The 27,514-nt window shown below is 50.1% G+C and overlaps 1 protein-coding gene across 3 annotated transcripts; it reads left to right on the forward strand.

Annotated features, from left to right (window-relative positions):
• Nucleotides 1-1,567: 1,567 nt before the first annotated feature.
• Nucleotides 1,568-27,082, forward strand: AXIN2 (axin 2). Of its 3 annotated transcripts, none has more exons than XM_064676109.1 (11): nucleotides 1,568-1,812; nucleotides 2,918-3,847; nucleotides 9,778-9,918; nucleotides 15,268-15,370; nucleotides 17,235-17,375; nucleotides 17,565-18,061; nucleotides 18,167-18,349; nucleotides 18,634-18,852; nucleotides 19,431-19,526; nucleotides 20,957-21,124; nucleotides 25,280-27,082. In XM_064676109.1, the coding sequence occupies exons 2-11, from the start codon at nucleotides 3,024-3,026 to the stop codon at nucleotides 25,404-25,406; spliced, it is 2,499 nt and encodes an 832-aa protein (XP_064532179.1). In that variant the 5' UTR covers nucleotides 1,568-1,812; nucleotides 2,918-3,023; the 3' UTR covers nucleotides 25,407-27,082. The 3 variants fall into 3 exon arrangements, with proteins under 3 accessions (XP_064532179.1, XP_064532181.1, XP_064532180.1); XM_064676111.1 differs by having other exon boundaries at nucleotides 1,569-1,812; nucleotides 18,170-18,349; XM_064676110.1 differs by lacking the exon at nucleotides 1,568-1,812 and adding an exon at nucleotides 1,882-2,108.
• Nucleotides 27,083-27,514: the final 432 nt, after the last annotated feature.

Consider the following 27,514-nt stretch of genomic DNA (forward strand, 5'->3'; position numbering starts at 1 on the left):
CAGAAGGGCTGGTCCAGCCATGGGCTGCACTTTGCTGTTGCATTTCCCAGGAGGTGCCATCACCTGTGTTCATGCACACCAAAAATGGCAGGTGCCATTCCTTTTGCCGAAGGCATTTTCACCTGTCCTACTTGGAGTGACAGGACAAGGGGGAATGGCTTCTCACTGACTGATGGCAGGGTTAGGTGGGATATTGGGAAGAAATTGTTGACTGTGCGGGTGGTGAGGCCCTGGCACAAGCTGCCCAGAGAGGCTGTGGCTACTCCATCCCTGGAATTGTCCAAGGCCAGGTTTGGCAGGGCTTGGAGCAGCCTGGTCTAGTGGAAGGTGTCTCTGCCTATGGACAAGAGTTGGACTAGATGATCTTTAAGGTTCCTTCCAACCCAAACCATCCTGTGATTCTATAATAATGATAAAAATCAAGCCAGGTTGATTCCACCAGCTCTGCTGGCCAGACCAAGGTGGGCTCAGACCAGCCAGGCAGCTCCCAGGGGGGAACCACCAAACCCTGGGGTCCAGCCTTGGAGCAGGCTGGGGAGGAGGAGGAGGAGGGCAGGAGGCTCCTTGGATCTGGAGGGCAGGTTTGGGGGCCAACCCCTAATTAAAACCTTTTGTCTGAAGTTCCAAACCCTCCATTCCGTGCCTGGTTAATATTTAACAGCTGGGGCAGGAGATGGGAACACAACTGCGGGCTGGGGTTTGGCTTGGTGTGCCAGTTCTATTGCAATCAGGGATTGTTTAATTAGCCTGCAGAGCAAAAACAGGCCTGAGGATTATTTATATATATATATTAATAATAATAATAATATGGGGACCCGCCCCATTTGGTTTTTGTTGGTTGTTGTTTTTTTTTTTTTCTTTTTTTTTCCGAGATGAAAACTTTTCGCAGAGTTTTTAATGGCGGGGAGCAGCCCCCGCCCTGCAGCGCGGGGGTGGGGTGGGGAAGGGGACGGGGTCGGGGGAGGTACAGAGGGGCGCGGGGGATGCGCGGGAGATGCGCGGGAGATGCGCGGGGCGGCGCAGAAAAAAATGGGCTCCTGCGCCTTTAAGGCGGCGGAGCGGCGGCTGCGATCGCATCCCTTTGATAAGGTCCTGGCAACTCCGTAGCCGCCGCGGGATGCCGAGGGGAAGGGCGCAAAAAAATAAAAAAAACAAATCCTGTCCCCTAAAAAATATAACACAGTAATTTTATTCCCCTCGCCAGCGGTGATATCCGCGCACCCCCCTCCCACCCCCGCGCGGGATGAAGCATCCCCCGCACCGGTGGTACCCCGGGGGATGGAGCAGCGTGAGGGGCAGGAGGTGCTCCTCCCGCGCTTCTCCCTGTTTCTCTTTTAATTTTTAAAATTGTTTCGGGCCTGTTTTTACACCTCTTTTTAAAATTTTTTTAAAATTTTTTATTTTTTCTTTTCCCCCCGGTGCGCTACCGCCCTTGCAGGACCGCTCGGCCGGGCTGCGCTTTGATGCCGCGGGGGGAGCCCGGGGCGGGGGGCGGAGGGAGGAGGAGGAGGAGGGGGGGGGCGGGACCTGCGCTTTTGTATTTAAAATAAATAAAATAAATAACCAGGGGAGGGAGGCGCGCAGCGCAGTGGGCTCCTTTCCCTCGCAGCCCCCCCCACCCCTTCACCACCCCCCCCTTCCCTTCCCTTTCCCGATGCTCTCCGATGCGGTTGCACCGCCGGGGAGGAGAGGAGGAGGAGGAGGAAGGCGAGGAGGAGGAGGAGGAGGAAGGCCAGCGGGGGGAGCGGGTGCAGCCTGCGCGCTGCCGGGGAGCGGCGGGGCTGCGGGCGCGCAGCGAGCTCGGGCTCGGCGGTGAGTGGCAACTTCGGGGGGCGGCGGCCGCTTCTTCTGCTTCAAATACGGATTTTTCTTGTAATTTTAATATCTTTTTTTATTTATTTATTTTAAATTATTTTTTTTTTGGTGGGGGGGAAAGGGGGTTGCCCCCGCGGTGCCCGTGCCCGCCCGGGCTCGGCTGTTGCTCGCGGAGCTCGGAGGCTCCCAAGTCGCTCCGGACTTTTTTCTCCCCCTTCTTTCCTCTCCCCTCCACCACCCCAGCTCCCGGCTCCGACCTCCCTCCTCCCAGCCCGTCGCCATTTCTGGAGCAGGTTTTTATTATTATTATTATTATTATTATTATTATTTTATTATTATTATTATTATTATTATTATTTTGCACGCAGGGAAAGCCCGAGGCTGGGGGCTGCCTCCCCCTTAACCCCCCCTTCCTGTTTTATTCCCCCTTTTCCAGAGCCGGGGGTGATGTCTCCCGGCTGCGGGGGGGGGGATGCGGGGGGCGCGGGGCCCCGGCCCGGGATGCCCCGCAGCGCCCAGGTACGGCCGCCTCGCCTTAACCCACCCCCCGGGGTGGATTTCTTTTTTTTTTGGGGGGGGGGACGGTTCTCCAGCACGTTTCCCGCAGAGCAGCACCCCAAAAAAATCCCTTGTCCCGGCGGGTGCGCCCCGTCGGGGGCGGGGGGGGACACGGGACACACGCGGGTCCGGGCGCCCCCGGCAGCGGAGGGGGCGAGGAGGGAGCGGGGATGGGGCGGGGGGGCAAATGGAAACCAGATGCCGGGGCAGGGACGCCCCGAGCTGCGGGGGGGCCGCGCTGACACCCCCCACTCCCACCCCCCCGGCCCCGCTAAAAGTGCGCCGGGAGTTCAGCGGAGCGGATCTGATAGTCGCGATCGGGCTGGCGATAGAGCCGCGCTCCCTCTGCCCTCCCTCCCTCCCTCTCTCCTTTTCTTTCTTCCTCTTTTTTTTTTTTTTTTTTTTTTTTTGACTGTGAGGAGTTGAAAAGCCTGTTTACTTTTTGTCTTTGATGTTGGGAGGATCTGGTTTTGATTAGATCAATACTCCTTTTTTCTTCCCCCCCCCAACCCCCCCCCTTTTTTTTTTTTTCCCCTCTTTGCAGAGAGGAGGCTCCGAGGATCCCCTGCTGACTCCAGGCAGAGGCAGGCAGAGGCACAGGCAACTCCTGGAGCAACTGGGAGCCCCTCTCCCCGCCGAGCTCCGGAGCCATGAGCAGCGCCGTGGTCCTCGCCCACCTCCCAGACCACAGCAGCAGCTTCAGGGAAGACGCCCCCCGACCCCCTGTCCCGGGGGAGGAAGGAGAAGCACCATGCCCGCAACTCGCCAGCTCGTTTCTCCCAAAAAGCCAAAGCTTCAAGGCCATGCCGGTGCCTCCTGCCCCGCGGAGGAATGAGAACGGACTCGGGGAGCCGGAGGGCAGCGCGTCCCCAGACTCCCCTCTGGCCAGATGGACCAAATCCTTGCATTCCTTGTTGGGAGATCAAGATGGTGCCTATCTTTTTCGGACCTTTCTGGAAAGGGAAAAATGTGTGGATACCTTAGACTTCTGGTTTGCCTGCAATGGCTTCAGGCAGATGGACCTTAAGGATACCAAAACTTTGCGAGTAGCCAAAGCTATTTACAAAAGGTACATCGAGAACAACAGCATCGTCTCCAAGCAGCTCAAACCTGCTACCAAGACCTACATAAGGGACAGCATCAAGAAGCAGCAGATAGATTCCATCATGTTTGATCAGGCACAGACTGAGATTCAGACTGTGATGGAGGAAAATGCTTACCAGATGTTTTTAACTTCTGATATATACCTCGAATACGTACGGAGTGGAGGAGAGAATCCCGCTTACATGAACAGCAATGGACTGGGGAGCTTAAAAGTTGTCTGTGGCTATCTCCCGACCTTGAATGAAGAAGAGGAATGGAGCTGTGCAGACTTTAAAAACAAGATCTTGCCTTCAGTAGTAGGACTATCCAGCAAGACGTTGAGGGTTACAGCAAATGTCAGAGCTACGGAAACGATCGAGAATGGATACAGGTAAGGGACCCCCCTGGAAATTGTGCTTTGTTTTAACTTTAAAGACTTTGAGAGTGGTTTTCAGAAGGCTGTTGGGGTGGGAATCGAGGGGGGCTGGGAGCACTGCTGCTTCTCCATACCTCCAAACACTGGAATTTGGGGGGTGTTGGCTGACTGTGGGTTTTTTTTCCTCCTCTGCAGAGGAAAACAAGATTCTGTGCTCTGAAGCCCTATTGGCTCTTTCAGTTCTCTTATAGATCAAAAACTTCATAGCAGCTATGTCCTCCGGACATACGGTAATTATTGGTTCAACTTTCAAACCTATTAAGAGCAGTAGTAGAGTGGATCATAGAGACACATGAATAATGTAACCTACTAGTTCCCCAACTCCACCATCAACCGGTGTTTAACGATGTTGGTTATGTGGGAAGCAATTGTGCGGTCGTGGAGGAGGAAATGTGTGCAGTCACTGCATCAGACTCTGCAACTTGGGCAGAATCAGCTTTTATTTTGACTCTGTGTGTGTGTGTGATGTGCAGCCTCTCCATCGTGTTGGGTGTCGGTGTCGTGTCAAAGCCATCTAGGGTGGCTCTGAGCCAATGCGTGCAGGAGGATGCTTAAAATTGGAGTGTTTAAGGTGGTAGAGGCATTCCAGGTGTAGAGTAATAGATCTTAGGTAGGTCTTTGGTACTCTCTTGTTGGCAGTGAGCTCAGTTAAACTCGTTAAGAGGTGTTTGTGTCAAGTGGGAGCTGATGAGGAGGCAGGGACGTTGTGTGGTGACAGGGTGTCCTTGTGCCCTGGTCCCGGGGTGCGTCTGCATTGCCAGACCCTTCTCTTTTGTTGGAAATGTTGGTGGCACAGCAGTGCGAGGGTGAGGGAAGTGAGAGCCATCTCGAAGTGAAGGGGGGGATGGGGAAGAGAGACTCTGATGAGCAAATGATGAGTTGTATAATCCTCTGAAAATGTATTCTTTCCTCTCCCCACCCTTGCCATAAATGTGGATTGTTGAATCAGGGCTGAGAGGAGAGGGCTCTGCTGCAGATGTGCGCTCTCCTCCGCCGGCCCGGGAGCCTGGGGGTTGGTATGGTGAGTGTTTGACATCTCGTTTACAGGAATTTTGAGAGTGTGTCTGTGATTCATGGACATCAAAGGGCATCAGGCTTCTCCCGGGGAGGCTTTGCTGGAGCGCGCCCTCCTCTCCTGCCCTTGGAGAGCTTCCAGCTGTGCCGGGTTTCCTGGTGCTGAGCCGTGGGGCACTGGGAGGCTCCCGTTGCCCGGGAGGGTGCTGTGGAGCCAGAGGCCTCTTTGGTCCTCTCCCTGCCCTGGAGGCTCTCCTGGCAGCAGAGGGGGTGGAGGTGCTGGGCGCGGGGGAAGGACAGAAGGGATGCGCTGCATCCCGGCACGGCCTCTGGACCCCTCCTGCTGGGGGGCGTGCGGGGGGGCAATGCTGGCAGCTGGTCTGTGGAGGACTTGGGGTTTGGGATCCTCATCTCGTGCCTGAGTGTTGCTGCCTGAGCATCTGCTGTTCTCCAGAACTTGGTTTGAACTGCTGCCCTTCGCTGGCTTTCCAGGAGGGGGATGTTTGATGCTTTTATCTCTGAGCCTTTGTTGGGATTCAGAGCTGGAAGGGCTTGGCTGTATGTTCTACTAGAGCTGCAGGCCCTGCTAAACCCACATGTGCCTTGTCCAGGAGAGCTCTTGCAGCGCTGTGGCTGCTTGCCTGATTAGTGCTGGGCTTTTTTCCTTTTTTTTTTTTTTTCCTTCCCTCTTTCTTTCCTTTTTTTTGTCCAGGGATTAATGCAGCTTGCTCCTCACATGTCAGATCTACCCTCCTAGGACATTAGGTAGTGCGTTTTGCTTTGATCACCTTCTGTTGAATTTCCAGGAGCTTTTGCTCTCCATGGGGCCAAGAGATCTCAATGCAAAGAGAGGGAGGTCAAGCTGAGATGCTGCTCAGTTCCTCCCCGAGCGATCCGTTTGTGAAGCCACTTGTGCGTGCATGTGCTCCAAGCTGATGAGCATATGGATGGGTTATCTCTCATCACTCAGCATTTAGGATCGCGTCTAGGATTGGAGCTGAAGCTTGCACAAAGTCTTTCCTGGTGAGTGGCCAAACCACACCTCCCTCCTCATGTGTGTGATGGAATTAAGGAATTTCTGCTCAGTGTGCTCTGGTTTTGAAGGGCTGTGCAGGCTCTGGCCATTCGCTTCGGTGGGTTTCAATGTGATTATCCCAGCGAAAGCCGGGAGCGCTGGGCTGGGCCCACCTGATGGTGGGAGCAGAGTGATCTCAGGCCAGCCCAGTGTTTGGATGGGAGACCACCTGGGAATCCCAGGGCGTGGAGTCACGGCCAAACCCATGGCAAACAGGAGGGCGCAGAAACCGGACCAGTTGAAAGACTTTGTTTGGCCCCAGCACCGGTGATGGACAGGAACAGGAGATGTGAAAACACAGCGTTTGCACCTGGGTGGGGAGCAGGCGAATGCAAACTGCTGGTTGTATATTTGGCGCCCTAATACGGGGAAGATTTTAAATGCAGAACCTCCCTCTTGTCCTTCCAGGCGACTCCCCTTCCCTCTGGGCTGTGGTGTGGTTAAAACTGGCCTCCCCACGCTGTGCTGGACCTGGCCCCATGCTCCAGGAATTCCAGCTATTATTTATACGCGCTTCTAAATTTATCACGCACGACTTTGTGTACACAGAGGGCTCCTCTTCCTTTGCAGTGCCGCTGGGTAACGTGGTTTTGTTCAGTCCAAGGTGGACTCATCTGCCTCCCATTAGGGCTCTAACATCAGTGGCACTGGCCTTGCTTGGGGAAGGCTGGGGCTTGCAGATGGCCTTCTGCCGGCTCCCAGTGCTTCCTGGCCTTTGAAAGGACCCGCCGGTGCAGCTCCTTGTGTGTGAAGTTATTGGAACCAAGTTTGGCTTCAATTATCAAACTAAATGATGCCATTGTAAAGCTATGCTCCAAGCAGTGTTCTACAATTAGAGCATGGAAGCTGTGATTAACATAGTTGTGTTAAAATATACTTTTTTTTTTTTTTTCAGGTTTGTGCATGTGTGTTTTTTTTCCTTTTTTTATTTTAATGTTTTTAAACCCATGGTTGCCCAGTGATGTTTGTCCCAAGAAAACACTTAATGAGATTCAATTTTGCCTCCAACTGCTCCTTGTACATTTTCTCTCTCTCTGTATAAGTCTGTGGGTTGACCTGCCTGAGTGCTTTCATTTCTAAGAAGCAGAGTTTGACAAGAAAAAAAAAAAACAAACAACCCCACTCTCTGAAATTGCACCCTCATAACAGGGGCTACAAGCAGGAGCCCCTGAAATTTTCATGGCATTATAATACCTCTGATATGGCCATTGCCTAACATAGTAGAGAGAGAGTTACATGCTGTGTGTCATCACATCAAGATAAGAATAGGCTGAGAAACATCAGACATTCTCCTTGAAGCTCCAGAGCAACTGCTACCTGACAGCTGAAAACACTTTGCATATTGAGTTTGGAGCTGGGCTGTGTTTGTGTGTGCAGCATCTGTGGCAGGAGACCACCGCTTTCCCTGGAATTTAAAACCCTCGCAGGCAACTTGATGCATCTGGGTGCAATTACTGGAGTAAGGTGGTCAAATTAAAAAGGGGAAAAAAAAAAAAAATTAAACTTAGCAAAACACCCCCCACTGGTTTTCTTGAAGGATGGGGGGGACTTCTGTGGAGCAGTGTTGGTTGAGGGAGGGGGGAGGACTTTAAAAATATGTCAGCTTTAGGGGTTTGTTTTTTGGTTTTGGTTTTTTTTTGTCCATGAGGTGTTGGTAGGTGAGTGATGCTGCAGCCCAGTACTGAGGGGAAGATGAGTTGGTTCTGGCCACTTTCTCTAATTCTATCTTTGGGCACACCTCCTCTCCCTGTGCCCTATCCATACGGACCCGCTGCCTCCGCCCCCACTCAGCCTCCCCAGCAGTCCTGCAAGAACAACATGGCAAACCAGCCCTCCTGGAAGAGACCAGGGGTGACTGGCACCTCCAGCAAGGCCATGATTCTGGGGAGCATCCTGCACCCCTGAGCGTTGTGGTCCTCAGATACACTCTCAAGACCTGAGATGGTTTCAAATCAAGAAAGCAGAAGAGCTGCATCCCTTACATGCTGACCCAAAAGCCCACCAAGGACCTAGGAAGGGTCACTGGGCCTGCACATCCCCCTGAACCAGAGTAGAAGCCTACGTGGTTTTTAGGGGAACTTTCTTGTAGTAGTAGTGGGATAACTTCGCTTTCGCCCACATGTGGAATTAATTTATCTTTGAAGATTTAACTTCTTTCCTGTGGCATTCCTTACTATCTCTTTTTTTTTTTTTCTTCTTCCCAGATATATATTTTTTAACATCTTGATCTCCCCATCAGAAATGCCTTGGCCTCCTTGGAAAGGAATGCAGCCCCGGCTGGGCTGAATACCTGCCTGCAGCCAGCCCCTCGCCGCTCATACCAGAGGCCCATCTTCCCCACTGTGCTTCCCTCTCCTTTTTCCCTTTTTTTATTTTTTTCCTTTCCTTCCCCCTTTTTTTTTTTTTTTAGCTTAAGCCTTTGTGGAGACTCCAGTGTTTGGTGCTAGGAGCACAGTGTGCCTGGGTGCTGGTGAGGGATGGAGAGTGGGGAGGTGGGAGGACATTGCTGTCACTTAAACCCAGCTGGTCCCTCCAGCCTCAGGGGGGCAGGGAGGTGGAAAGCTCATTAAAAAAAAAACCTGCCAAGCCTGCTGGCACATTCCTTAGGCCCCCAAGTCCTGGGCAAGTGGCCCTAATTATTAAAATCAGCAGTCCTTATCAGATGACAAGGCCTTTTGCTTTGATATACAAAGGCAGAAGCTTAACAACCCCATCCTGCCCTGGAAGAGGAACAAAATGTGCACCTTAACATGTGGTTTTCAAACCTCCCTGCATAATCCCCTTATCACCTGCCAAGATATGTATATTGATCCTGGCTGGGAAGTTGGAGTGATGGGAGGCATTGGGCAGGGGGATGCCCAAGTCCCACCCCATGCAGTGACCCTGCCATGGTGACCCTGCCACGCTCCATCACAGCCCGTGTCACCCGTCTGCTCTTGGGTGCTCAGCTCAAAACACCCAGGCTGGGCTTTGGGTTTGCTTCTCCAGGTGAAGCCAAAGGTGTTGGTATCCATCACCCACGTGCCCATTAATGCAACCTGCTGTGCCTGTCCTCACATCCCCATCCTCCTCTTCCCTGTGCAACCCTATGCACAGAAACACAAGTTGGACAAGTAGGAGGTTCTCCTAAAAACTGGCCCTTCTTTTGTGTGTGTTTTTATAAAGCCAGGAAGGTGGTACCCAGCTTTGGGAGGTCAAGCCTGGGACAGCAGATCTCAGCCCTGTCTGTGCCTCTGACACATGGGGGCCCTGCCCCAGGAGTTCCAGGCAGTTCTCCTGTTTCAGGGAACTCAGAAACCAATAACTTTTCATTCCCAAAGGGACCCTAATTCTTGTCTTCACAGTACACTTAAACATCATTAGCTGGTTCCTCGTGGCTTTCAGTGGGACTTGAGCTGTGAACTTTTTGGTCTTTTCCCTGCTGATGCCAACAGCAAAAGTCCTGCTGACCTCAGCAGTGCAGCACCAAGCTTTAAGGGCATCAAGCTTTAGGTTTTAGAAGGTATCAAAGTACTTAGAGGTCCTTCCTGGGTTTTTCTGGAGCACTTTAGAAAACGCTAAAAGCAACATGTTTAAAGTTGGACTTTGAGCGTGTTTGGACAGAGGGTGTCCTGGTTTGGACAGAGGGTGTCCTGGTTTGGACAGAGGGTGTCCTGGTTGCTGTTACCCCAAGAAGTGGATGGTTGGTTCGCTCTGAAGAGGTTGAACAGGCAGTGAACGTGGTTCCCATGAGGAGGGTGCTTCCATGAAGCCTGAGACTGGCTGGTAGCTCAATTCCTGTTCTGCTTGTCCCTAGGTCCTTCAAGAGGAACGATCCTGTTAACCCATACCACGTGAACTCTGGCTATGTCTTTGCCCCAGCGACCAGCGCGAACGACAGCGAGATCTCCAGTGATGCCCTGACGGACGACTCCATGTCGATGACGGACAGCAGCGTGTAAGTACCTGCTGCTGGTCCTTTTGGGGTGTGCTGATGCACTGTGGGGCTTAGGGGAGTGATGGATCTGGGGTCATCACCCCACTGCTGCTCCTGGAGGTGTGTGCAGGGCACGGCAGCCTCTCTCCTCATCCCGTCGCCGCAGGTATCGGATGCAGTGGAATAATGGATCCCTCTATTGCCATTTTGCAACTGCAGCTGAGCAAACATGTTTTGCCCTCGCTGATGGTGACTAACCCGAGGAGTGCATCTGCCTGAGCCTTTGTCTTAAGGCCAGGCTTCCTTAACTAGTTATCAGTCATCAAAGAGAAGGAGATTACTTCCTGTAGGAAGTACTTTCTGTAATTAACGTTTGTCATTAATGTCAGAAGGTACATTAATAGGACCAGTGACCTGAAGGGGCAAATAGCTGCTCGTTTAGTGTGGCTGGGGCAGTCTTCAAAGAGCCGTTTGAGTGGAGCTGCATGGATCAGGTCTGGGTGTTTCAGGAGCACAGGGAGGAGAGATGATGCTGTGGCTGAGCCCAGGAGTTGCAGGATCTGGCTTCTCCTGGTTGCTGAGAAGTGTGCAACTGGGAGCAAGGGGTTTGACTGTCAGTTTGCTTTCCCCAGCGGGAGAGAAATGGTGCTTTTGTGTCTGTAAAGGAGACAGTGAGGCTCACTTAGTGCTTTTAAGGACCATTTTCTTCAGCTGAGCAGAAGGCAGATGTTGCTGTTTGTGTTTCATGATCTTCACTTAAACTAGTGCTCCAGAAAAGCCCACCTGTGAGCAGAGTGCTGCATTCCTGGTCTTAATCTTGAAACATCTCCAATGTCTCTGTCAGACATGTCCAGTGATCCCTGTGTACTCCTTGGAGAGGCTTGCATGCTGGGTTTTTAAAGTCAACATGTGTGATGATACACAACGGAAAACAGGATTTACCAAAAATCCTTGATGCATAAACAAAAGCTTCTTTTTTTTTTTTCCTTAAATGCACATGTGTGTTTTGAACTGATATTACAGAAAAAAAATAGTTTGTTGTCCCACCAGATTCCCCTATTGAACAATATTGGCATTAAATAAAAGAGCTGAATCATAGGGTGACTTCTTTATTTCTTCTTACTGGCTCTGGTTGTATGTGATCATGTGTCAACAGAGCATTCATTGGGTTAGTCATTTCTGGACCAGTGTAGGGTCACTTGGGATTCACAGGGCTAGGATTATACCCTCTCTTCACAGCAATGCCAATTGTAGGCCTTATACAGATGAGAGCACTGAGTGAGAAATAAAGTGCATGGTGGATGAAAGGCTTAACTGAATCGCTTTCAGCCCATTGTTAGTCCAGGGGAGCTTAGCGGGGATGAGAGGGCAGCAGCCCGCTTTGAAATTTGCTTGAACAAGTGAATAGGAGCTCCCCATAAAGCAGCGCCTGAAAGGAGCTGCCTGTTTTTTCCTGCCATAACAATGGCCCGCGCAGGCTGTGAGAGTTTGGGGAAGCTTGGCTGATTAAACTGCCCGCAGCTCCAGGTTGGGGGGCGGCGGGAGGCCTGGGGAGGTGGCAGAAAGGAATATTTCCTGCTGCAGAACCGGCACCCCCTTCCCCCCCGAGCCACGGCCAGGAGCACACCGGGAGTGTTGGGTGGTTCTCTTGGAAGTGGGAGAGGTAAACTGGCAGGTTTGGAGGCTGGGCTTAAAGTTAAGGCTGATGTAAAACTTCCTTTGCAGAGGCTGATGCCAAGGTTGCAGGGGAGCAGTTGGGATTCACAGGCTCTCCTGGCACACGGCTCTGCTGGATGCTGGAGATGCTGGGGGTGTGTTGGGGGCACAACCCCCCTCTGGGTGAGCCCAGGTGCTACCCCCTTGTAACTGAGTTTATTCTGTTCCATCAGTGTGAATGGAAATTACTTCTTTTGGCTTATATTGGTATGAATGAAGAGGAAAAACTTGTTCTGGAAAAGTCTTTCAGACATGGCAATAAACTGTTTTTTGGGTTTTTTTTTTTAAATAAATCTAAATCTGAACTGCACTGGAATTGGGAGAAATCTCCAAATAATGCATAATCTGCCTTTTTTATTTTATTCCAGATGCCAGGGATCAGTCTGTCCCTATATATATTTTGTAATAGCCACAAAGCATCATGCAAATTTATATTTCCATTTCTTGATTTGGGGGGTGGGGGGTGGAGGAAAGGGGATTTTTTTCTTTTTTTTATTTGCTTATATCTTATTTATGGATTTACTTTGGACACAGGGGAATGCTGCTGAGCAAACTTCAAATATTACCTTATCTTACAAACCAGGCTTTTGATGTTGGCAAGATCAGAGGCTTGTTTCAGAGCCGTTGCCAAATGAAGATGGGAGTGAATGCATATGCGCATGAGTCTGATATTTCAAAGCAGCAGTAAAACTACATTCAGGTTAGGTCAGGCACATCTGAGTCAAAAGGCTAAGATAATTGGCTCAGCTTAAATGGCAGCTGACTGGGTAGAAGACTTCAAACTAGTGTTTCCCCCAGAAACAGATTGGCTTAGCCCCAGCCTGGTTAGCTGAACTGTTTATAATTAAACTCTACTATTTAGTGCCTCAACTCTGTAGCTCTTCAGCCACAGCTTTTAGTAGCCAAGGAAGTGAGTGCAAATGTTGGCTGTTGGAGCAGGGGGAGAGGTGGCACCTGGAGAGCTGGGGTTAGTTAACCCTTGTCCTGCTCTGAACCCTCTGGCCAAGCTCAGCTCTTTAATTTCAGAGGTGCTTTCTCCTGGCTGGGGGGATCTGCTCCAGCATCAGGATTCCCCCTGTCCCCCATATCTCCTGCTGGGCTGATCCTGGCTCCAGCTCCATTTATTTGACCCTCCTGCAGTCAGGGATCACTCGTTGGTCATCCCTTTGACACTGGCCTTGCCCATTTTCCCCGTTTTCTGTGAAAACAAAGTGGCTGCTAAAGTCCCTCCCCATTCCCCAGGCTGACTTTCCCAAGCTGCTCCACTGCCTTCCCATCCCAGAGAAATACCTCTGGGTTTTTTTAATTCTGCACGTTGTTACAAGTTGCAGAACTCTTCTGCCAAGGCAGGGCTGTGGAAGCAGAGAGCAGGAGGTTTGATGTGGGGCTCTCCTGTGCAACCAGAGGAATTTTAGGGGGAAGGAGCAGTTTTTGTATCAACCTGAACGAGGGTAAATCTCAAGTAGAGGAGCTGTGCTGTTGGGTCAGTGCTGCTTTTCCTCCTCCTTTACAAGCCACCCTGCCTGGGAATATCACAAGTCTCTGTTCCTGCCCCATAGCCTGTCCCAGGACTGTCCCTTTGGGCAGAGATGTCCTCCTGGAGCTGGCAGCTTGGGGATACCCCACAAGGAGATGTGCTCCCAGCTTGGTGGCCACAGCAGAGGGGTTGGGGACAGCATCTTGTCCTTGCAGACCTGGAGGGAGGTGGGCAGTGCAGGAGGGCTGTTATCCCTGGTCATGTCCTTGGGTGCCCTGTGGTGGTGGACACACAGGCCTTTTCAGCTGCTTCCCTGTTCCTCCCAACTGGCCTCTTGGACTGCCACGGATAGAGGACACCTCCTCTTCCATGTGTGTTAGTGGGATTAATCCCATTTGTTCATATGCATGTGACATGCTCATGCTGGCATTTTTATTTACTTTTAAAATACTTGTTTTCCTGGGTATTCCCTATACTGAAGGTCTTCCCTAAGAGAGCCTTGTCTTGGTAAGCCTCAGTTAACAAAGGCATCTCTGAAGGTAGAGGTTGTTTGCTTTTCACCTTAGAATTGCTTTTCCCCCATCCTCCCACAAAGCTAAGGCATGTCATGTGCCCCAAGAACTGTTGCCCCATGGGTTTGTGGAGCAGAAATGCTCGGTGGCCTTTATGGAGAGCGTGGAGAGGTCCTTGGTGGCCACCAGCGGCTGTGGTTGGTGGCCATGGCTGGCTGTGTTGGCCTTTGTGTGCTGGGCTGCTCCCCCAGAAAGGCCTCAGAGCCCCACATTGTGCAGTGGGGACATGAGGACAGTCAGCTCCTTTCACTTGCCATGTCACATGCACTCATAAACCGTGTCCAGAGGAGGCTGATGTTCATCTTGTGGCATCAAGGGCCTCTTCTGTGGTCCCAGCATGCTCGTTTTTCTTACAAAAGTTTTTCCAAGTCTATTAAAATGAAATTGTTCTGATCCTTCACTCCAGGCTTCGCAGCTTAATCCTGCTCATTAAAAACAATTTTATGGCAACTGGATGCTTTTTGGCCAAGATCTTCACAAAGCTCTGCCCGTAGCGTGCCTCAAACTTGGAGTGATCTGATCCTCTTCCTCAAGACAAGGGACGTGGTGTTCTCTGGGAACACTTCTTGTCTCTGGCTGTGTGTCGGCGTGTGCCCACCACCCCTGTGGCCACGGGAGGGGACACGCAGGGACGCTGTGCCACGTTGGCTCCTGTGGCAGCAGCGTGGGGCCGCCGCTGTCTGCTGGGCTGCCGCAGCTCCTCCTCGGGCAGGAGCTATTTTCTGTGCTCAGGAGATGAGTCAGGTGTGGGGGCAGGTGGATGAAAGGGCCGGGACTGGAGATCAAGGTTATTCAGCCAGTCTGAGGGAAGGGGTGGAATTAGACATTCAGGATCTCCAGGCATGCTCTTCCGGCTGGCCCCGCTGTCTCTGGAAGGCCCTTTAATCCTAACTGGGGTAATTTTTTGCGTGGCCGGGTGAAGATGCCCCACGGTGCCTGGAGCTGGGTGTGCAGGGGGCTGTTTCCTCTGGAGCTCCTTGCCTGGTCTCTCTCCTTGTGGTTTCCTGGCCGGGAGCAGTGGTGGCTGAAGGGAGCAGTGTCCTGCCCAGAGGGTCCGTGCTCATGCCTTGAAGTGTCCTGTGCCGGCCAACCTCAGGGCAGGAGAAACATCCTGGATCTTAAGTAGGGGTAGAGATGGGGAGCAGCCTTTGGGTGGCCATCCATCCCCATCCTCTTCCTTCTTGTGTCCACTGTGCCAGCACTCCATGGGCTGTTACAGAGCTTGAGGGACATTGTGGTCCTAGAATGTAATTTGGTGGGGAAGAAGCAACAAAAATAAAGGTCAGAAGCAGAAGCCTGGCATTCGAAGGGCCTTCCTGTAAGATACCTTGGAAGTGAAGCTGATGGGATCTTTGGGTGTCTTCCCATGTGGAGTTGCCTTCAGCTTTTGAGCTTTTGCTTAATTACTGCACATCCATGTAATGGTGACACAGGCACTTCCCACACCGCCAGATATTTGAGGCTTCAGGTGACATCCAGAGGGCTCAGCACCTCTGGGAATGAGGGCCTGCAGCGTGGCTGGGTGGTTCCAGGGGGGATGGAGAAGTGTCTCAGTTAGAGCATGGGGACAGCCCTAGCTGATGGTGGCCTCTCTTCCATGTGCAGAGATGGGATCCCCCCGTACAGAATTGGGAGCAAGAAGCAGCTCCAGCGGGAAATGCATCGGAGCGTCAAGGCCAACGGTCAAGTTTCTCTACCTCATTTTCCGGTGAGTTCAGGCAGGAGCTGCAGGTTCTGGGTGGGTCGTGGGAAATGCTGGGGTTGGGACCACGCACATGTGGAGGGAAGGGAGCAGGGGAGGGGAGCATTTCCATCCCAAGGTGATGCCAGAGCAGAAATGCTGCAAAGTGTTGGGCAGGAGCCATGTGCTCTCAGCATCGTTCCAAAAACCCGCTTGTGGACAGTCACATCTTGGTCCTTCCCTGAAACCAGGTGCTAATTAAGGCTCTGAATTTGTCCTTCTGGTCTAAATCCAAGTGGAGATGCCCTGGTTGGGTCTGGTGAGGGCCTTGGCTCTGGCCATCACCCCGACACCTCTGCGGTGCTGAGCAGAGCAGGGCTTGGCCCCGTGTGCATTGATGGTGGCCACCAAGAGCTGGTGGGGAGCAGGATCTCCCAAAACAGACATTGGCAGCAGATCCGTGCCTGGCTTTGAGGGGATCTGATGTGTGGTGTTGCTCCGCTCTTGAAAATTAACTCGCTGACTTGCTAATTCAGTTGCCTCGCAGACTCCCCGATTCCTGCAGTGAATAAACTGTTTACACAGACAAGTATAAACTTATCTTGTCTTCAGATTAATATGCTAAAATTCCTCTTTCTGCTGTCTTAAGCAGCAAGAAGTCATAGATGATATTTCTGTTGGAGGGGGGGGTTGGTTTATGTGGTTTTTCTTTTTGGTATTTTTTTTCCCTTCCTTCCTAAAGAAAGTTCTATAGCCTGAGCTTGTAAATTAGATTATTTTGTCCCAGGGCGTGCAAATCGACTTTCTCTGTAAGGCAGTGCTTTGATCAGGGACTGAATAGAGCCAGCTTGTGTAAGAGTGACAATTTCCAGCAGAGTGGCCTTTTTCTACCCTCACATCATTTCTGGAGCTAAGTGGTTGCCGGAGAGAGGCCCCACCTCATCTGGTGGGTAGTATGTGAAAGAGTTGGCAGTTCAGCTTTCTGCTTTTGGGAGGGGGAAAAGAGGGAGAGTGGGGGCGAGGAGTGGGGTGCTTGGGGATGGCAGGAGGGAGGGCAGAGTCGAGTGGGTGGTTTCTTTTTCCTCTTTTTTTTTTTTTCCCTCCCCTTTTCCTGCCATGTTTGCTTCTTTTGGCAGAAATTCGCGTTTTGCCTTTTTATATTCTGCACTTGATTTGGAGATGTTCCCTTTTTCCCTTGATAGATCTGCTTGAGGCAGCCAAGCTCAGCAGTGTAGCACCGCTAGCCTGCAGCAGCTTTCTTCATTTTCTGTACAAAGAGATGGAGGGGGGGGGAAGAGATCTAGGACACTGTTGAGACAACACTACCTCAAAGGTGCCCAGTGTGTAGCCAGGAAATAAATTACCAGCACTTCTCTGATCTGCAACCGTTTGACTTCTTTTTTTTTTTTTTCCCTTTTTTTTTTTTCTCCTTTCCCTTTTTTTCTCCCCCATCTTATTTTTTTTAATTTCCAACTCCTTTCTGTTTATACTCACTTTATTCCTTTAGTTAAAGTCTCTCCCTCCCACCTCAGAGGTTTTTTTTTTTTTTTTTTTTTTTTTTGATGTTTGACAACAGTCTTTGAAGATTTTCTACTTCAGAGTAGCTACTGATGGGCTGGTTGTACTACAGAGAGAACAAGCGGGGTTCCTCAGAGTGCGACCAACTGCTCCTGCCGAAGGCAAACGCTGGTGGGGAGGATGTCACTCCATGAGGCCACAGCACTAGCTCATAAAAATCCAGAGCAGACCATGCCTAGTTGCGGTCGTCTTTTCATCCAAACATGGAGACACAACAAGCGTAGCGGGGCCGGCGATGCCGCTGCGGCAAAGCGCCCGCGCCCCGCGCCGCCCGCTAAACATGCCTTGTGCCTTCTGTCCCCGCTCCTTGTAGAGGACCCACCGTCTTCCCAAGGAGATGACCCCGGTGGAGCCAGCTGCCTTCGCCGCCGAGCTCATTTCCCGGCTGGAGAAGCTGAAGCAGGAGCAGGAAACCATGGACTGTCTGGAGGAGAGGCTGCAGCAGATCAAGGAGGTAGGAGGATTAGCCTTCCCGGGGCTGGGCAGAGCTCCACGTGCCACCTGGCTGGGGGTGGGAGGGGGTTGGGAGGAGGGCGTTGGGATCGCGCTGTGGTTCGTGAGCCGGTGGGGGGCACATCCCGGCACATGCCCCGCCGGCTCCTCGTCCCCTTCCATTCATTCCCTGCCATCACTTGTCTGGCAGGATGAGGAGAAGGAGGGCTCTGAGCTCCCTGCCAGCCTGCAGAGCAGTCGGGAGATGGTGAACCCCCAGCACCCGCAGCACCCGCTCTCGCTCCTGCCCTCGGGCAGCTACGAGGAGGACCCCCAGGCCATCCTGGACGAGCACCTCTCCCGCGTGCTGAAGACCCCCGGCTGCCAGTCGCCCGGCATGGGCCGGCACAGCCCCCGTGCCCGCTCCCCCGACCGCCTGCCCACGGGCAAGCTGCCGCCCGGCACGGCCTCGCTGGCTGCCTGCGCCGTGGTGGGCAAGGGCTTCATCACCAAGCAGACCACCAAGCACGTCCACCACCACTACATCCACCACCACACCGTGCCCAAGACGAAGGAGCAGATCGAGGCCGAGGCGGCGCAGCGGGTGCAGTGCTGCTGCCCGGCGGGCGGCGACTACTACTGCTACCCCAAGTGCAAGGGCCACCCCAAAAACACAGACCCCCCTCTCCCTCCGCTGGAGCCCTTCGGGTAAGTCACCGGCATCTCTCCCCCATTGCACCTGCCCCAAACCACGACCCGTCACTGATGGGGGACAGGGGCTAACGGTGGGCTCGTGTCCCTTTTTGCCACCAGCAGGACGGGGACGCTGCTGAAGAGGCCGGGCCGAGGAGTGGAGAGCGTGGCCCCGCCGGCCGGGGACGGGGGGCTGCCTGGCCCTGCTGGGGTGCAGCTCCCCGGGGGTGAAGCAGACCGGGCACAGAACGTCTGGCAGTGGATGCTGGAGAGCGAGAGACAAAATAAGCACAAGCCCCATAGGTAAATACGCAGCTGTCTACAGCAATATCGCTCCCGGTAAATATTTATATATTACATGGGCTGTCTATTTTTACAATCGCTAAAAACAAATGAGACTCTTTGCTCCTCCGGTTTAATATAAAAGCTGTTCCGCAGAACCAGAAAAACCACAAAAATGTCATGTTTTTGGCAATAAACCTCCTTTCATGTTATGACAGACTTTTGAGAGGGAGCGAGCAGAATAGGAGCTGCTATTAAAGTCATATTTTCCAGCTTTTCTAACCCGACTTCTTCCCCTCCCCAAGCACACAAAGCACAAAGAAGGCCTACAGCTCCGACTGCGCCAAGGGGGCCCCCGGCCGCCACCACCCGTGGGGGACCGGCAGCCACCCGCGCGGGGCACAGCCCGCCCACCCCTTCGTGCAGGACCCCGCCATGCCCCCGCTCACCCCGCCCAACACCCTGGCCCAGCTGGAGGAAGCGTGTCGCCGCCTCGCCGAGGTCTCCAAGCCGCAGAAACAACGGTAATGGCCCCGGGAGGGACGGTCCCGGTCCCGTCGTGGGGTCTGGGGAGCAGCGGGGCCGAGGGAAGGTTTGCTGGGTGCTGGTTGGGACGGTGGGCATGGATGGTGTCCTTCCCATCCAGGCTGGGAGTCAGCCATGGGGCCGGGCCGTGGGGGTGTGTGACGGCACGGCTTGGCCGAGCCCGGAGGATGAGCCTCCTTATTCCAACCCCACCCTGCACCGGCACAAATAGTTCAGATCCGAGACTATTACTTCCACTCTTTTGATGGCTGTAATTTGCCCGTTTTTCCTCTGGGACAGGCTCCAGCTACATACCAAGTGGGGAATTGGACTGGTTATCGTTCATTTGGGTATGGAAGGATAAATTAGCCCACAGCATTTTTAATTCTTCCTTTGATTGTTTACAACATGTGAGGCTTGATACAAAGAGCGAACTTAACGACCCACAGGAGACTTCAATTAAGAAGATTGTATTTCAACAATTTTTTTTTTTAAAGTTGTTTTTTTCCCTTTTTTCTTTTTTTTTTTTTTCCCCTCCTCTTCTTCCCCACTTGCCCTCCCCTTCCCTCCACTTCAGATGCTCAACCTCAAATCAGCAGAGGGACCGAAACCACTCCGCTGCCATTCAGGGGGGAGGCACCCCTTTCTGCAATGCAAGTCTAATGACAGAAGAGTGAGTATTGCACGTGCAGAAAAGGATTGGGAAATAAATATATATCCCTCATAATTATATTTTCATTTAATGGATTGCGCTTTGAAAAGAGAGGAAATTCTTATATCTGAAATTTCGCCTTTCAAACATTCTTCTTAAAGAAAGAACAAAACATTTTCAAATCTTGTCTCTGGCTCTTTTTAACTTGCATTCCTGTAAAGTGGACAAAGATTGGATTAGTCTAATTACAGGATGGTTCTTTTAACAAGAAATCTGCTACAGAGAGGTCTAAAATGGCCTAAATAATTAAAGTTTTCTTTCTTACCCTCTTCATCTTAAGCAATGAGTAATGTTTGAAGTCCAGACTGAGCCACCTGACTAGAGCCTTTCATTTTTAATTGGTTGACCTTAAGTCCACCAGCTGTCTTTGCTAGCAGCTTTTTTTCTGAAGCCACTCTACAAAGACTTAGAACAAATTAGGAAGACTAAATTACTGCGGACTAACACTTTGTGACCTTTTGACATGCCAAGTGTACATTGCCTCAGAAGCAGTTGTAGATTTGGCTGCATGGTATTCACTAGAGCGTTGCCATTTTGCTGGGTAATGTTGTTTTAATTATTCTTTAAGAAGGGTTTCTTGGGTGCAAATGGCAAAATCCAGTTAATTTTATCCTCACTGGGAAAAATAAGATTACCTGGGTGCTTCAGGTGAAGCATCTGGCGGTGGGTTTGCTTTGTGAGCTGGTGGTTGCAGGTGGGTTTGTGCACGAGGAGAAAATTTGGCAGATGCTTTGTTTGAAGGCAGATGAAACGAGCCTTTTAAAGCCCAAGGTGTGCAGTCCTGGGGCTCTCCAGGTACAGTGAGCCTGTGGTGAGTCCTGCACCTGCTCTCCTGGCCTGTGCTCCTGCTCCTGGATGCTTCCAGGAGGCATCCAACCAACCTCCATCCCTGGGTTCACCCATCCATAAGATGGTGATGCCATGATTCCAAAGGGGAATGGCTTCAAGCTGAAGGAGGGTGGATCCAGGTTAGATATTACAGAGAAACTCTTCCCTGGGAGGATGGGGAAGCCCTGTCATAGAGAAGCTGTGGCTGCCCCATCCCTGGAAGTGTCCAAGGCCAGGTTGGACAGGGCTTGGAGGAATCTGGGCTAGTGGAAGGTGTCCCTGCCCATGGCAGGGGTTGCAATGAGATCAGCTTTAAGATCCATCCCAACTCAAACCATTCTGCGATTCCCACCAGGAGCTGCTGTGGGAGCCCAGCAAAGGGCTGTGCAAACACATCCCAGCAAGTTCCCAGCCAGTACAGGAATATCTGATTTTTGGGTCACACCCAGGGGTATTTCTGACAGTGTTCTGTGTGACAGGAGCACTGCTGGTTTGAGTGTGGTGAAACAGCCTGTTCTCAAATGGAAAAATAGAGGGGTTTGTGTGTGTTTTCTGTTTTTCAGTCACAAAGAGCCAAAGAAACTGCCAGTTGTTCACACCTCTCAGTCCAGCGAGTTGGTTGTCACCTATTTTTTTTGCGGAGAAGAAATTCCCTACAGGAGGATGTTAAAGGCCCAGAGCCTGACACTTGGGCACTTTAAAGAACAGCTGAGCAAAAAGGGAAATTACAGGTAAGAATCTGTGAATTTTTTCTTCAGTGCCTTTTACCAAGTCAAAAGAATTAGCAGAGCTCTTGCAGGGCTACCTGCAGTGACATGTTGGCCTCAATTTTCAGGGGCTGTAGATCATCTTACTCTCTTCCCACTCAAAGCAGGAGCAACTTGGAGATGGAAAAGGTGCCCTGAGCCACCGCTCAGCTGCAGGGCCACCTCCTCCCAGCCTCCTCCCCAGTTGCCTTAGGATCTGTGCTCCAGCCCTTCTCCAAAAAACTGGATGGAGTATCAGGGAAATCTGGGATGGCCTTGTGGCAAAGGCATTGGAGCAGTGGGATTCAATTTCCAGACTGGGGTCAGCATTCATCTTGGTGCTGGTCTCCTTTAACTGTTTAATTTTTCATTATTTTTTTGCAGTGGTGTGGCTGTAGTGGGGTCAGTGACAGGCTGGGATAGTCCAGCTGAGGGACATGGAGCTGAGATGGAGCTCCCTCACTTTTCTCTTTGTTAGGGGGAAAAAAAACCCCTCTGCCCTGCAGAGAAAGCTCCACTAGCAATACCCAGATTCTCCTCAGAAATTCCAACAAACCCTGCTGGTCTGGTTTCCAGGGCACAGCTCCCAGTTAAACCAGTTTGCTGCTTCCTCTGCTCTTACAGTTTTCATGGCAGGAGCTTCACATTGGCTCTTTTTGCTGCCATTTCCCAGTGAATCTACTCTTGGGATCCTCTGTTGGCCACTTCTGTGGGGTGAGCAGGAGAGGGAGGGACATTCCAACTATTTTTTTGAATTTGCACTGAAATTGGTGGTGCTTCAGAGAACTGGGTGTCTTGCCCTGTAACTGGCAGCTTCTGATTTAACCTCCAAATGGTCATTTGGGTCTGGTTTGAGGAATTCCCAGCTTGTTGCCCCATCACTGGCCTCTCTAACTTTGGGAAGTCCACCCGTGCAGCTCAGAGGTCGGTGACCCACAGACACTCTCAGGCTGGGGGGGTGCTGGGTTGGGGTCTGTCTATGGCTGTTGCACAGTGAGGCTGAAATACAGCCAATCCTTCCCCAAAAACCATCTTTGCAGCCCACCCAGCTGCCATCAGATGGCACCAACCTGCAAGTCCACCCACCCTGGACACCGTGCAGGAGAGGTGCCTGGGCTTTTGGCACCCTTGTGCCATTTTCCAGCCCCTAAAGCCTCCCACTCTTTCTCCTCCTCATGCCCCATTTGCAGACCGATTTCCCTGAACTCACCACTGCTCTGCCAGCTCCAGTGGCTGTGAAGTCCCACCCCCCTCCTAAAAAAAAAATCATTTTTTTAATGTTTGTTTGTTTTCTGTGACATTTTTTGTGTGATACCCGAGTGCAGGACTAGGCTGCTAAAACCTCTGTGGCCCAAAAGCCCCTCTAGGTGCAATTATTTTTGCCTTGTCAGACTGTAATTACTTTAGAAAATGTTTTTAAGTGACTGACAAGGATGAAACAACGTTTTGCTTAGATCTCACCCCTTTACACCTGGGTAAAGACAATACAGAAATTTACAAAAAAGGGAACTTGGGTACGTGCCCAGTATTTTATCTTGCACAGACACAAGGTGAAACTAATTACACAAATGTGTGTACCTCCAGGGAATCATTTTGATCTAAGCTTTGACTTTTGGCTGGACTTTGAGTGAAACTGCGGGTGACCTTCAGGGGAGAGGTCCGCAGTGCCCGGAGTAGCGTGTGTGTTACGGGGAGGCACTAACTAGGCCGCTTTGGTCACATCTGGCATTGATTTCTTTTTAAGGCACATTTAATAAGCATGTCTTTGAAGCCGTTGCCTTTCATTTAATGCACAAAGACACGCAGAAAAACGCTCCGCTCTCTCCCAAATTCTTTATTGATTGGATCAGTTTGCGAGGCGGGTACCCCGGGCTCCCGCGATGCCAGAGCCCTGCCGTGGGGCAGCCGCCGGGAAGAGCCGCCCTGGCTTTCCATCCACCCCCCCCTCAAAAAAAAAAAAACTAACCAAAAAAAAAAGAAGAAGGAATTAAGCAGTGATTTAATACCGATGGCGTTAACAAAAAACAAACATACACAGAAATAAAAAAAAAAAAAAAAAAGTGGGCGGTGTCGGGTAAATCCGAAGATGGCAGCGGTTCAAAACTTGAGCTGTAAGGCCGGGCCTGCTCGCCTCGATTGGTGCCAGATGTCCCCCAAAAAAATAAAATAAAATTAAAAAAAATAAAATTAAAAAAAAAAAAAAAAGGAGCGAAGCTTGCCACATAAAATATGTTTCAATGGAAAGCCCGTTTCTGAGCAAATAAGAGCAGAGTGACTTGTTTGAAGATGTTTGTGGGGGTGGATCTTCTTTTTTTTTTTTTTTTTATTGCTTTGCCTCCTCCTTTTCTTCTTTTTTCCCCCCTGTTTCTCTGCGAAATAAGGTTGTAATTATGTAAAAGGCCATAGTGTGTTTTCTCAAATAAAAATTTTGTAAACACAGCCAGGGCTTGGGCTTGGGGAGGAAGTTCTTGGGAAAAGTGGCTGTTATCTGGACAGGGGAGAGGGAAGGGCAAGTTCTTTGTAATTCATTCAAACTTTGCTTGGGTTTTTTTGGGTTGATTTCAAGGCTGCTGTCCTGGGGAATTGTGGCCTTGACCTGTGGCATGGAAGTTGGGAGTTGGGCCATTGACTTCCATGAGTGCAGGATCTGAAGGACTTAAATAATATGGGTTTTTTCCTTGCTGACCCATTAAAGTTGCAACATGTGTCAATTCAGCTTGGAATGACTCTATAAAAATAAATCCTAACCATACCTGGACTAAATGGAGATGGTTTCATCTCTTTAACTAAAAAGAGGGATCTTTTATCCCCCTACCAAAATAATTTTAATGCACTCTGAAAATAGAGATTTGCAGGCTGATGTGACTAATTTAAACATGTGTAATAGAACAGTCACTAAATGAAAAAATCAAATTCTAAGACCCTGCTGTGGTTCTTTAAGCTTTAGTAGTAAAAGTGAGCTTCATTTGATCTCCTTTCCCATCCTAAAAAAAAATCATAATTACAAACCCCTTTTCCCTGACAAACATCTGCCAACCCTGAGTTGTCTGGAAACTACAGGGGAGGGGTTAATTTTTTTTTTTTTAATATAGATATTTTTTTTTTCTTTGTAATCCATCTGATGAAGTTTTTTCCATCCCTGGCAATCAGATGGCAAAGCCCTTTTCCAAGGGAGCAGGCACATCCAAGGAGGTGCTCGGCGGCAGACGGACAGACTCCCTAAATGCTACCCCTCTGAATGGAAGCCCTTCATTTGTGCATATGCAATTAAGCAGCCTTAGAAGGAAGAAAGCTCCAAACGGGATAAAAGGAACCTTTAATCAAGAAGCTGAACGGTCTAATTCAGGATAATAGAGGGGTCCTTACTGTTTGACACAGGAGGGGTGGGGGTGCTTTTTGTCTCCGGGAGCGTTGGCTTCATGATCTAACGACCCGGAGCAAAAGAGCAGGAATGCAGGACACTGCTACTTGACCTCCCCGTGTCACGTCCCGCGGGCTGGACCAGGGCTCTCCCAACTGCTGGGGAAGCAAAGACAGGAGTTTCTGTCACTTAGCAGGGATACGTGAATTGGTCGTTCCCGACGCGAGGCTCACGGGATGTTTTTTTTTTTCAACAGGAATGCCACAGAGTTTCAGCTCCTGCGTTGCAGGAAGCTGGGGATGGTTTGCTTTTAATCCATCCTTTTAATAACAGTTGCTAATTTTAATGTTGGGCTTGAGCTTTGAAAGAAGAAAACACATGAAAGAAGGAAGGTGGGGAGAGAGGGGAGCCTTAAGAATGCTTGGCTTTGAAATTCTATTTATTTATTTTTCAAATAAGATATTTGACCAGAAATCATGGTGCTTTCTAATTTTCTTTATGGCTGGGGGTATCCACTGCCACTGTGTATAATCTTCTCACTGTGGGAGCTGTTGTCACCTCTGAGGAGCACAGCCCTGCTCCCTCTGTCCCATCACATCCCTGCAGCCCTGGGGATGCTTTCGTGTCGCTGGACCTCAGCAGCCCTGAGGTTCTCCTGGAGAGGAACATCCTAGGAGGGAGAAATTGGAAATGTCCTGGTTAAAAGAACTGGCGAAGCGTCCTTTGCTTTTTACCTTTTGATTTTTTTTTTAACTGTGTTTTAATTCCCTTTACCACAGATACTACTTCAAAAAAGCGAGCGACGAGTTCGACTGCGGCGCGGTGTTTGAAGAGATTTGGGAAGATGAAACCATCCTGCCCATGTACGAAGGAAGGATCCTGGGGAAAGTAGAAAGGATTGATTGATGGCATCTGTGTGTTTCTTAAGAAAAGTTAAGCTAGAAAAAGTCTTTGGACACACAACAGTAGTGATGACAAGGAAAGAACAAAAAAAAAAAACTCTGAAGGAAAAGTTTTGAACCAATGAAGAAAAAAAGGTGAAGTCTATGAAGACTTTGCTGAATTAGCCTTAGAGGAAAAAAAAATGGCATTTATTATTCATGAGTTGGGTACTGAGATGATAAAAACCCCGGACTATTTATTAGAAACATGACCACTGTTGGCTATCGGAGATGCAGACCGTGTTTGAGAGACTTCCATACATAATATATGATTTCCTGGGGATCTGAAATCTATGGACTAAGAGAAACTGTGTATAGCTTACCTTAACAGTAATCCTTATTGATATTTATTGAACAGTCTGTTTTCCCTTAAGTCCAGTTTTTGGATATGCTGCTTTAACAATGGAGAAGAGAGGGGCTGGGAAGGGGGGGGCGAGGGGAGGAAGGATTATTTTATTTTTTTAACATTGTTCCCACTATCTAAAATTCAGGAGTTTGGCAAGGAGCACATTCGTGATGATTCTTTTTTTTTTTTTGAAGGGGGAGGAGGGAAGGAGTGACGTGATGCCCAGTATTTCTCCGAGTGAAGATAAAACTTTTCTAAAGAAATAATAATAATAATAATAATTAATAATAATAATAATAATAAAAAGCCGAAATAAAAATGCTGTCCTACCATTCATCTAGAGACCGGTGCATTTTAATCTATGCTGCTCTAATTTGAAATAAAGGTCTTAAGTGTTAACTCTGTTAGAGGCAATACAACAAACAGGAACTTGTTATTTTGTCCATGGATTTCGGCGGGGCCAGGATTTTGCTTTGCTGCTGTCACTGGTGTCCAGCGCCTCTCAGTCGAGGCAAGGTAGAGCAAAACCCCGAGCCTGGGAGAGCTGTAGAAGGAGCCATCCCGTTCCCATTCCCGTGTCTAGCACACCAAAAGGTTTAAACCCCTGTGTGTATCCCACAGAGCTAATTTTTTTAGCCGTTCGATGTTAGCACTGCTTGTGTTTCAACGCGGTGCAGCTACAACGGGGGTGTACTTTCAGCTTCTGAGTCGTTGTGTGTGGTGGGTTTTTTTGGTTGGGTTGGTTTTTGCCTTGCCTTCACACCCACCTGAGGCCGTGGGAGATGTGGATGAAGCTCCGTGTGTGTGCCTGGGGTGGGTTTTGGGACAGAGAGAGAGAGAGAGAGGGGCCCTTTCCCGAGAAAGACCTTGCATTTCGACAGTTGGGTTTTGTGTTGATTAAGTTAATCTGTGCATTCTGTTTGCCATTGCTACTTTGTGTAAGTCTGTATATATTGTAGAAAATGTATGGTGAAAATATTAATACACTATCTCTAGTGTTTTTAAAATTTAATCAGTACAGTACCTGTGCCTGCATGGTGTAACAGGCCATGCGTCGCCCTATATTCAGGGTTCAAGCTTTCCCTTGTTTGTTTAAGGGGTTTATGTATAAATATATTTTATGCCTTTTATTACAAGTCCTGTACTCATGACTTTTGCCATGGCATTTTGTTCTACTTATACTGTAAATTATGCATTATAAAGAGTTTCATTTAAAAAAAAAAAATTACTTGGTACAATAATTATTGTAATTAAGAGATGTAGCCTTTATTAAAATTTTATATTTTTCAAATTAATATTGTCTTGACTTTTTTTTCACCCTTAATGCCTTAAAATGTTTTTTTTTTTCTCATGTATGGTGGTAGCTGGAAAGAGCTGCTGAGCTCTGCCCTGGCCTCTCCCTGCCTTGACAGGGGCTGTTCCTGCTGGGAAGCTGTTGCAACTGGGGGAGGCAAGGCTGGAACTGCTCTTCAGTGTGAGAATTAAGTAATTTACAGCTCCTTCAGGTAGCTCACCTACAAATTTAGCCTGGCCTTAGTGCCAAGACTGCACTGCCAAGCTCACCTGATGGAGCCAAGGGGTGACTTCCAAAGGGATGTGATTGTCCCCAGGCTGGAGCTCTTCTCATGGCACATCAGAGGGCTTTGGTCTTGGGGATGGTCGCAGCCTTTCCCAGGTGTGATTGAGCCAGGACTGCCCACCTTCATCTCCTGCAAGAGTAAACCCAG

Source organism: Pseudopipra pipra, chromosome 19, assembly GCF_036250125.1.
Source record: "Pseudopipra pipra isolate bDixPip1 chromosome 19, bDixPip1.hap1, whole genome shotgun sequence".
Lineage (NCBI taxonomy): Eukaryota > Metazoa > Chordata > Aves > Passeriformes > Pipridae > Pseudopipra > Pseudopipra pipra.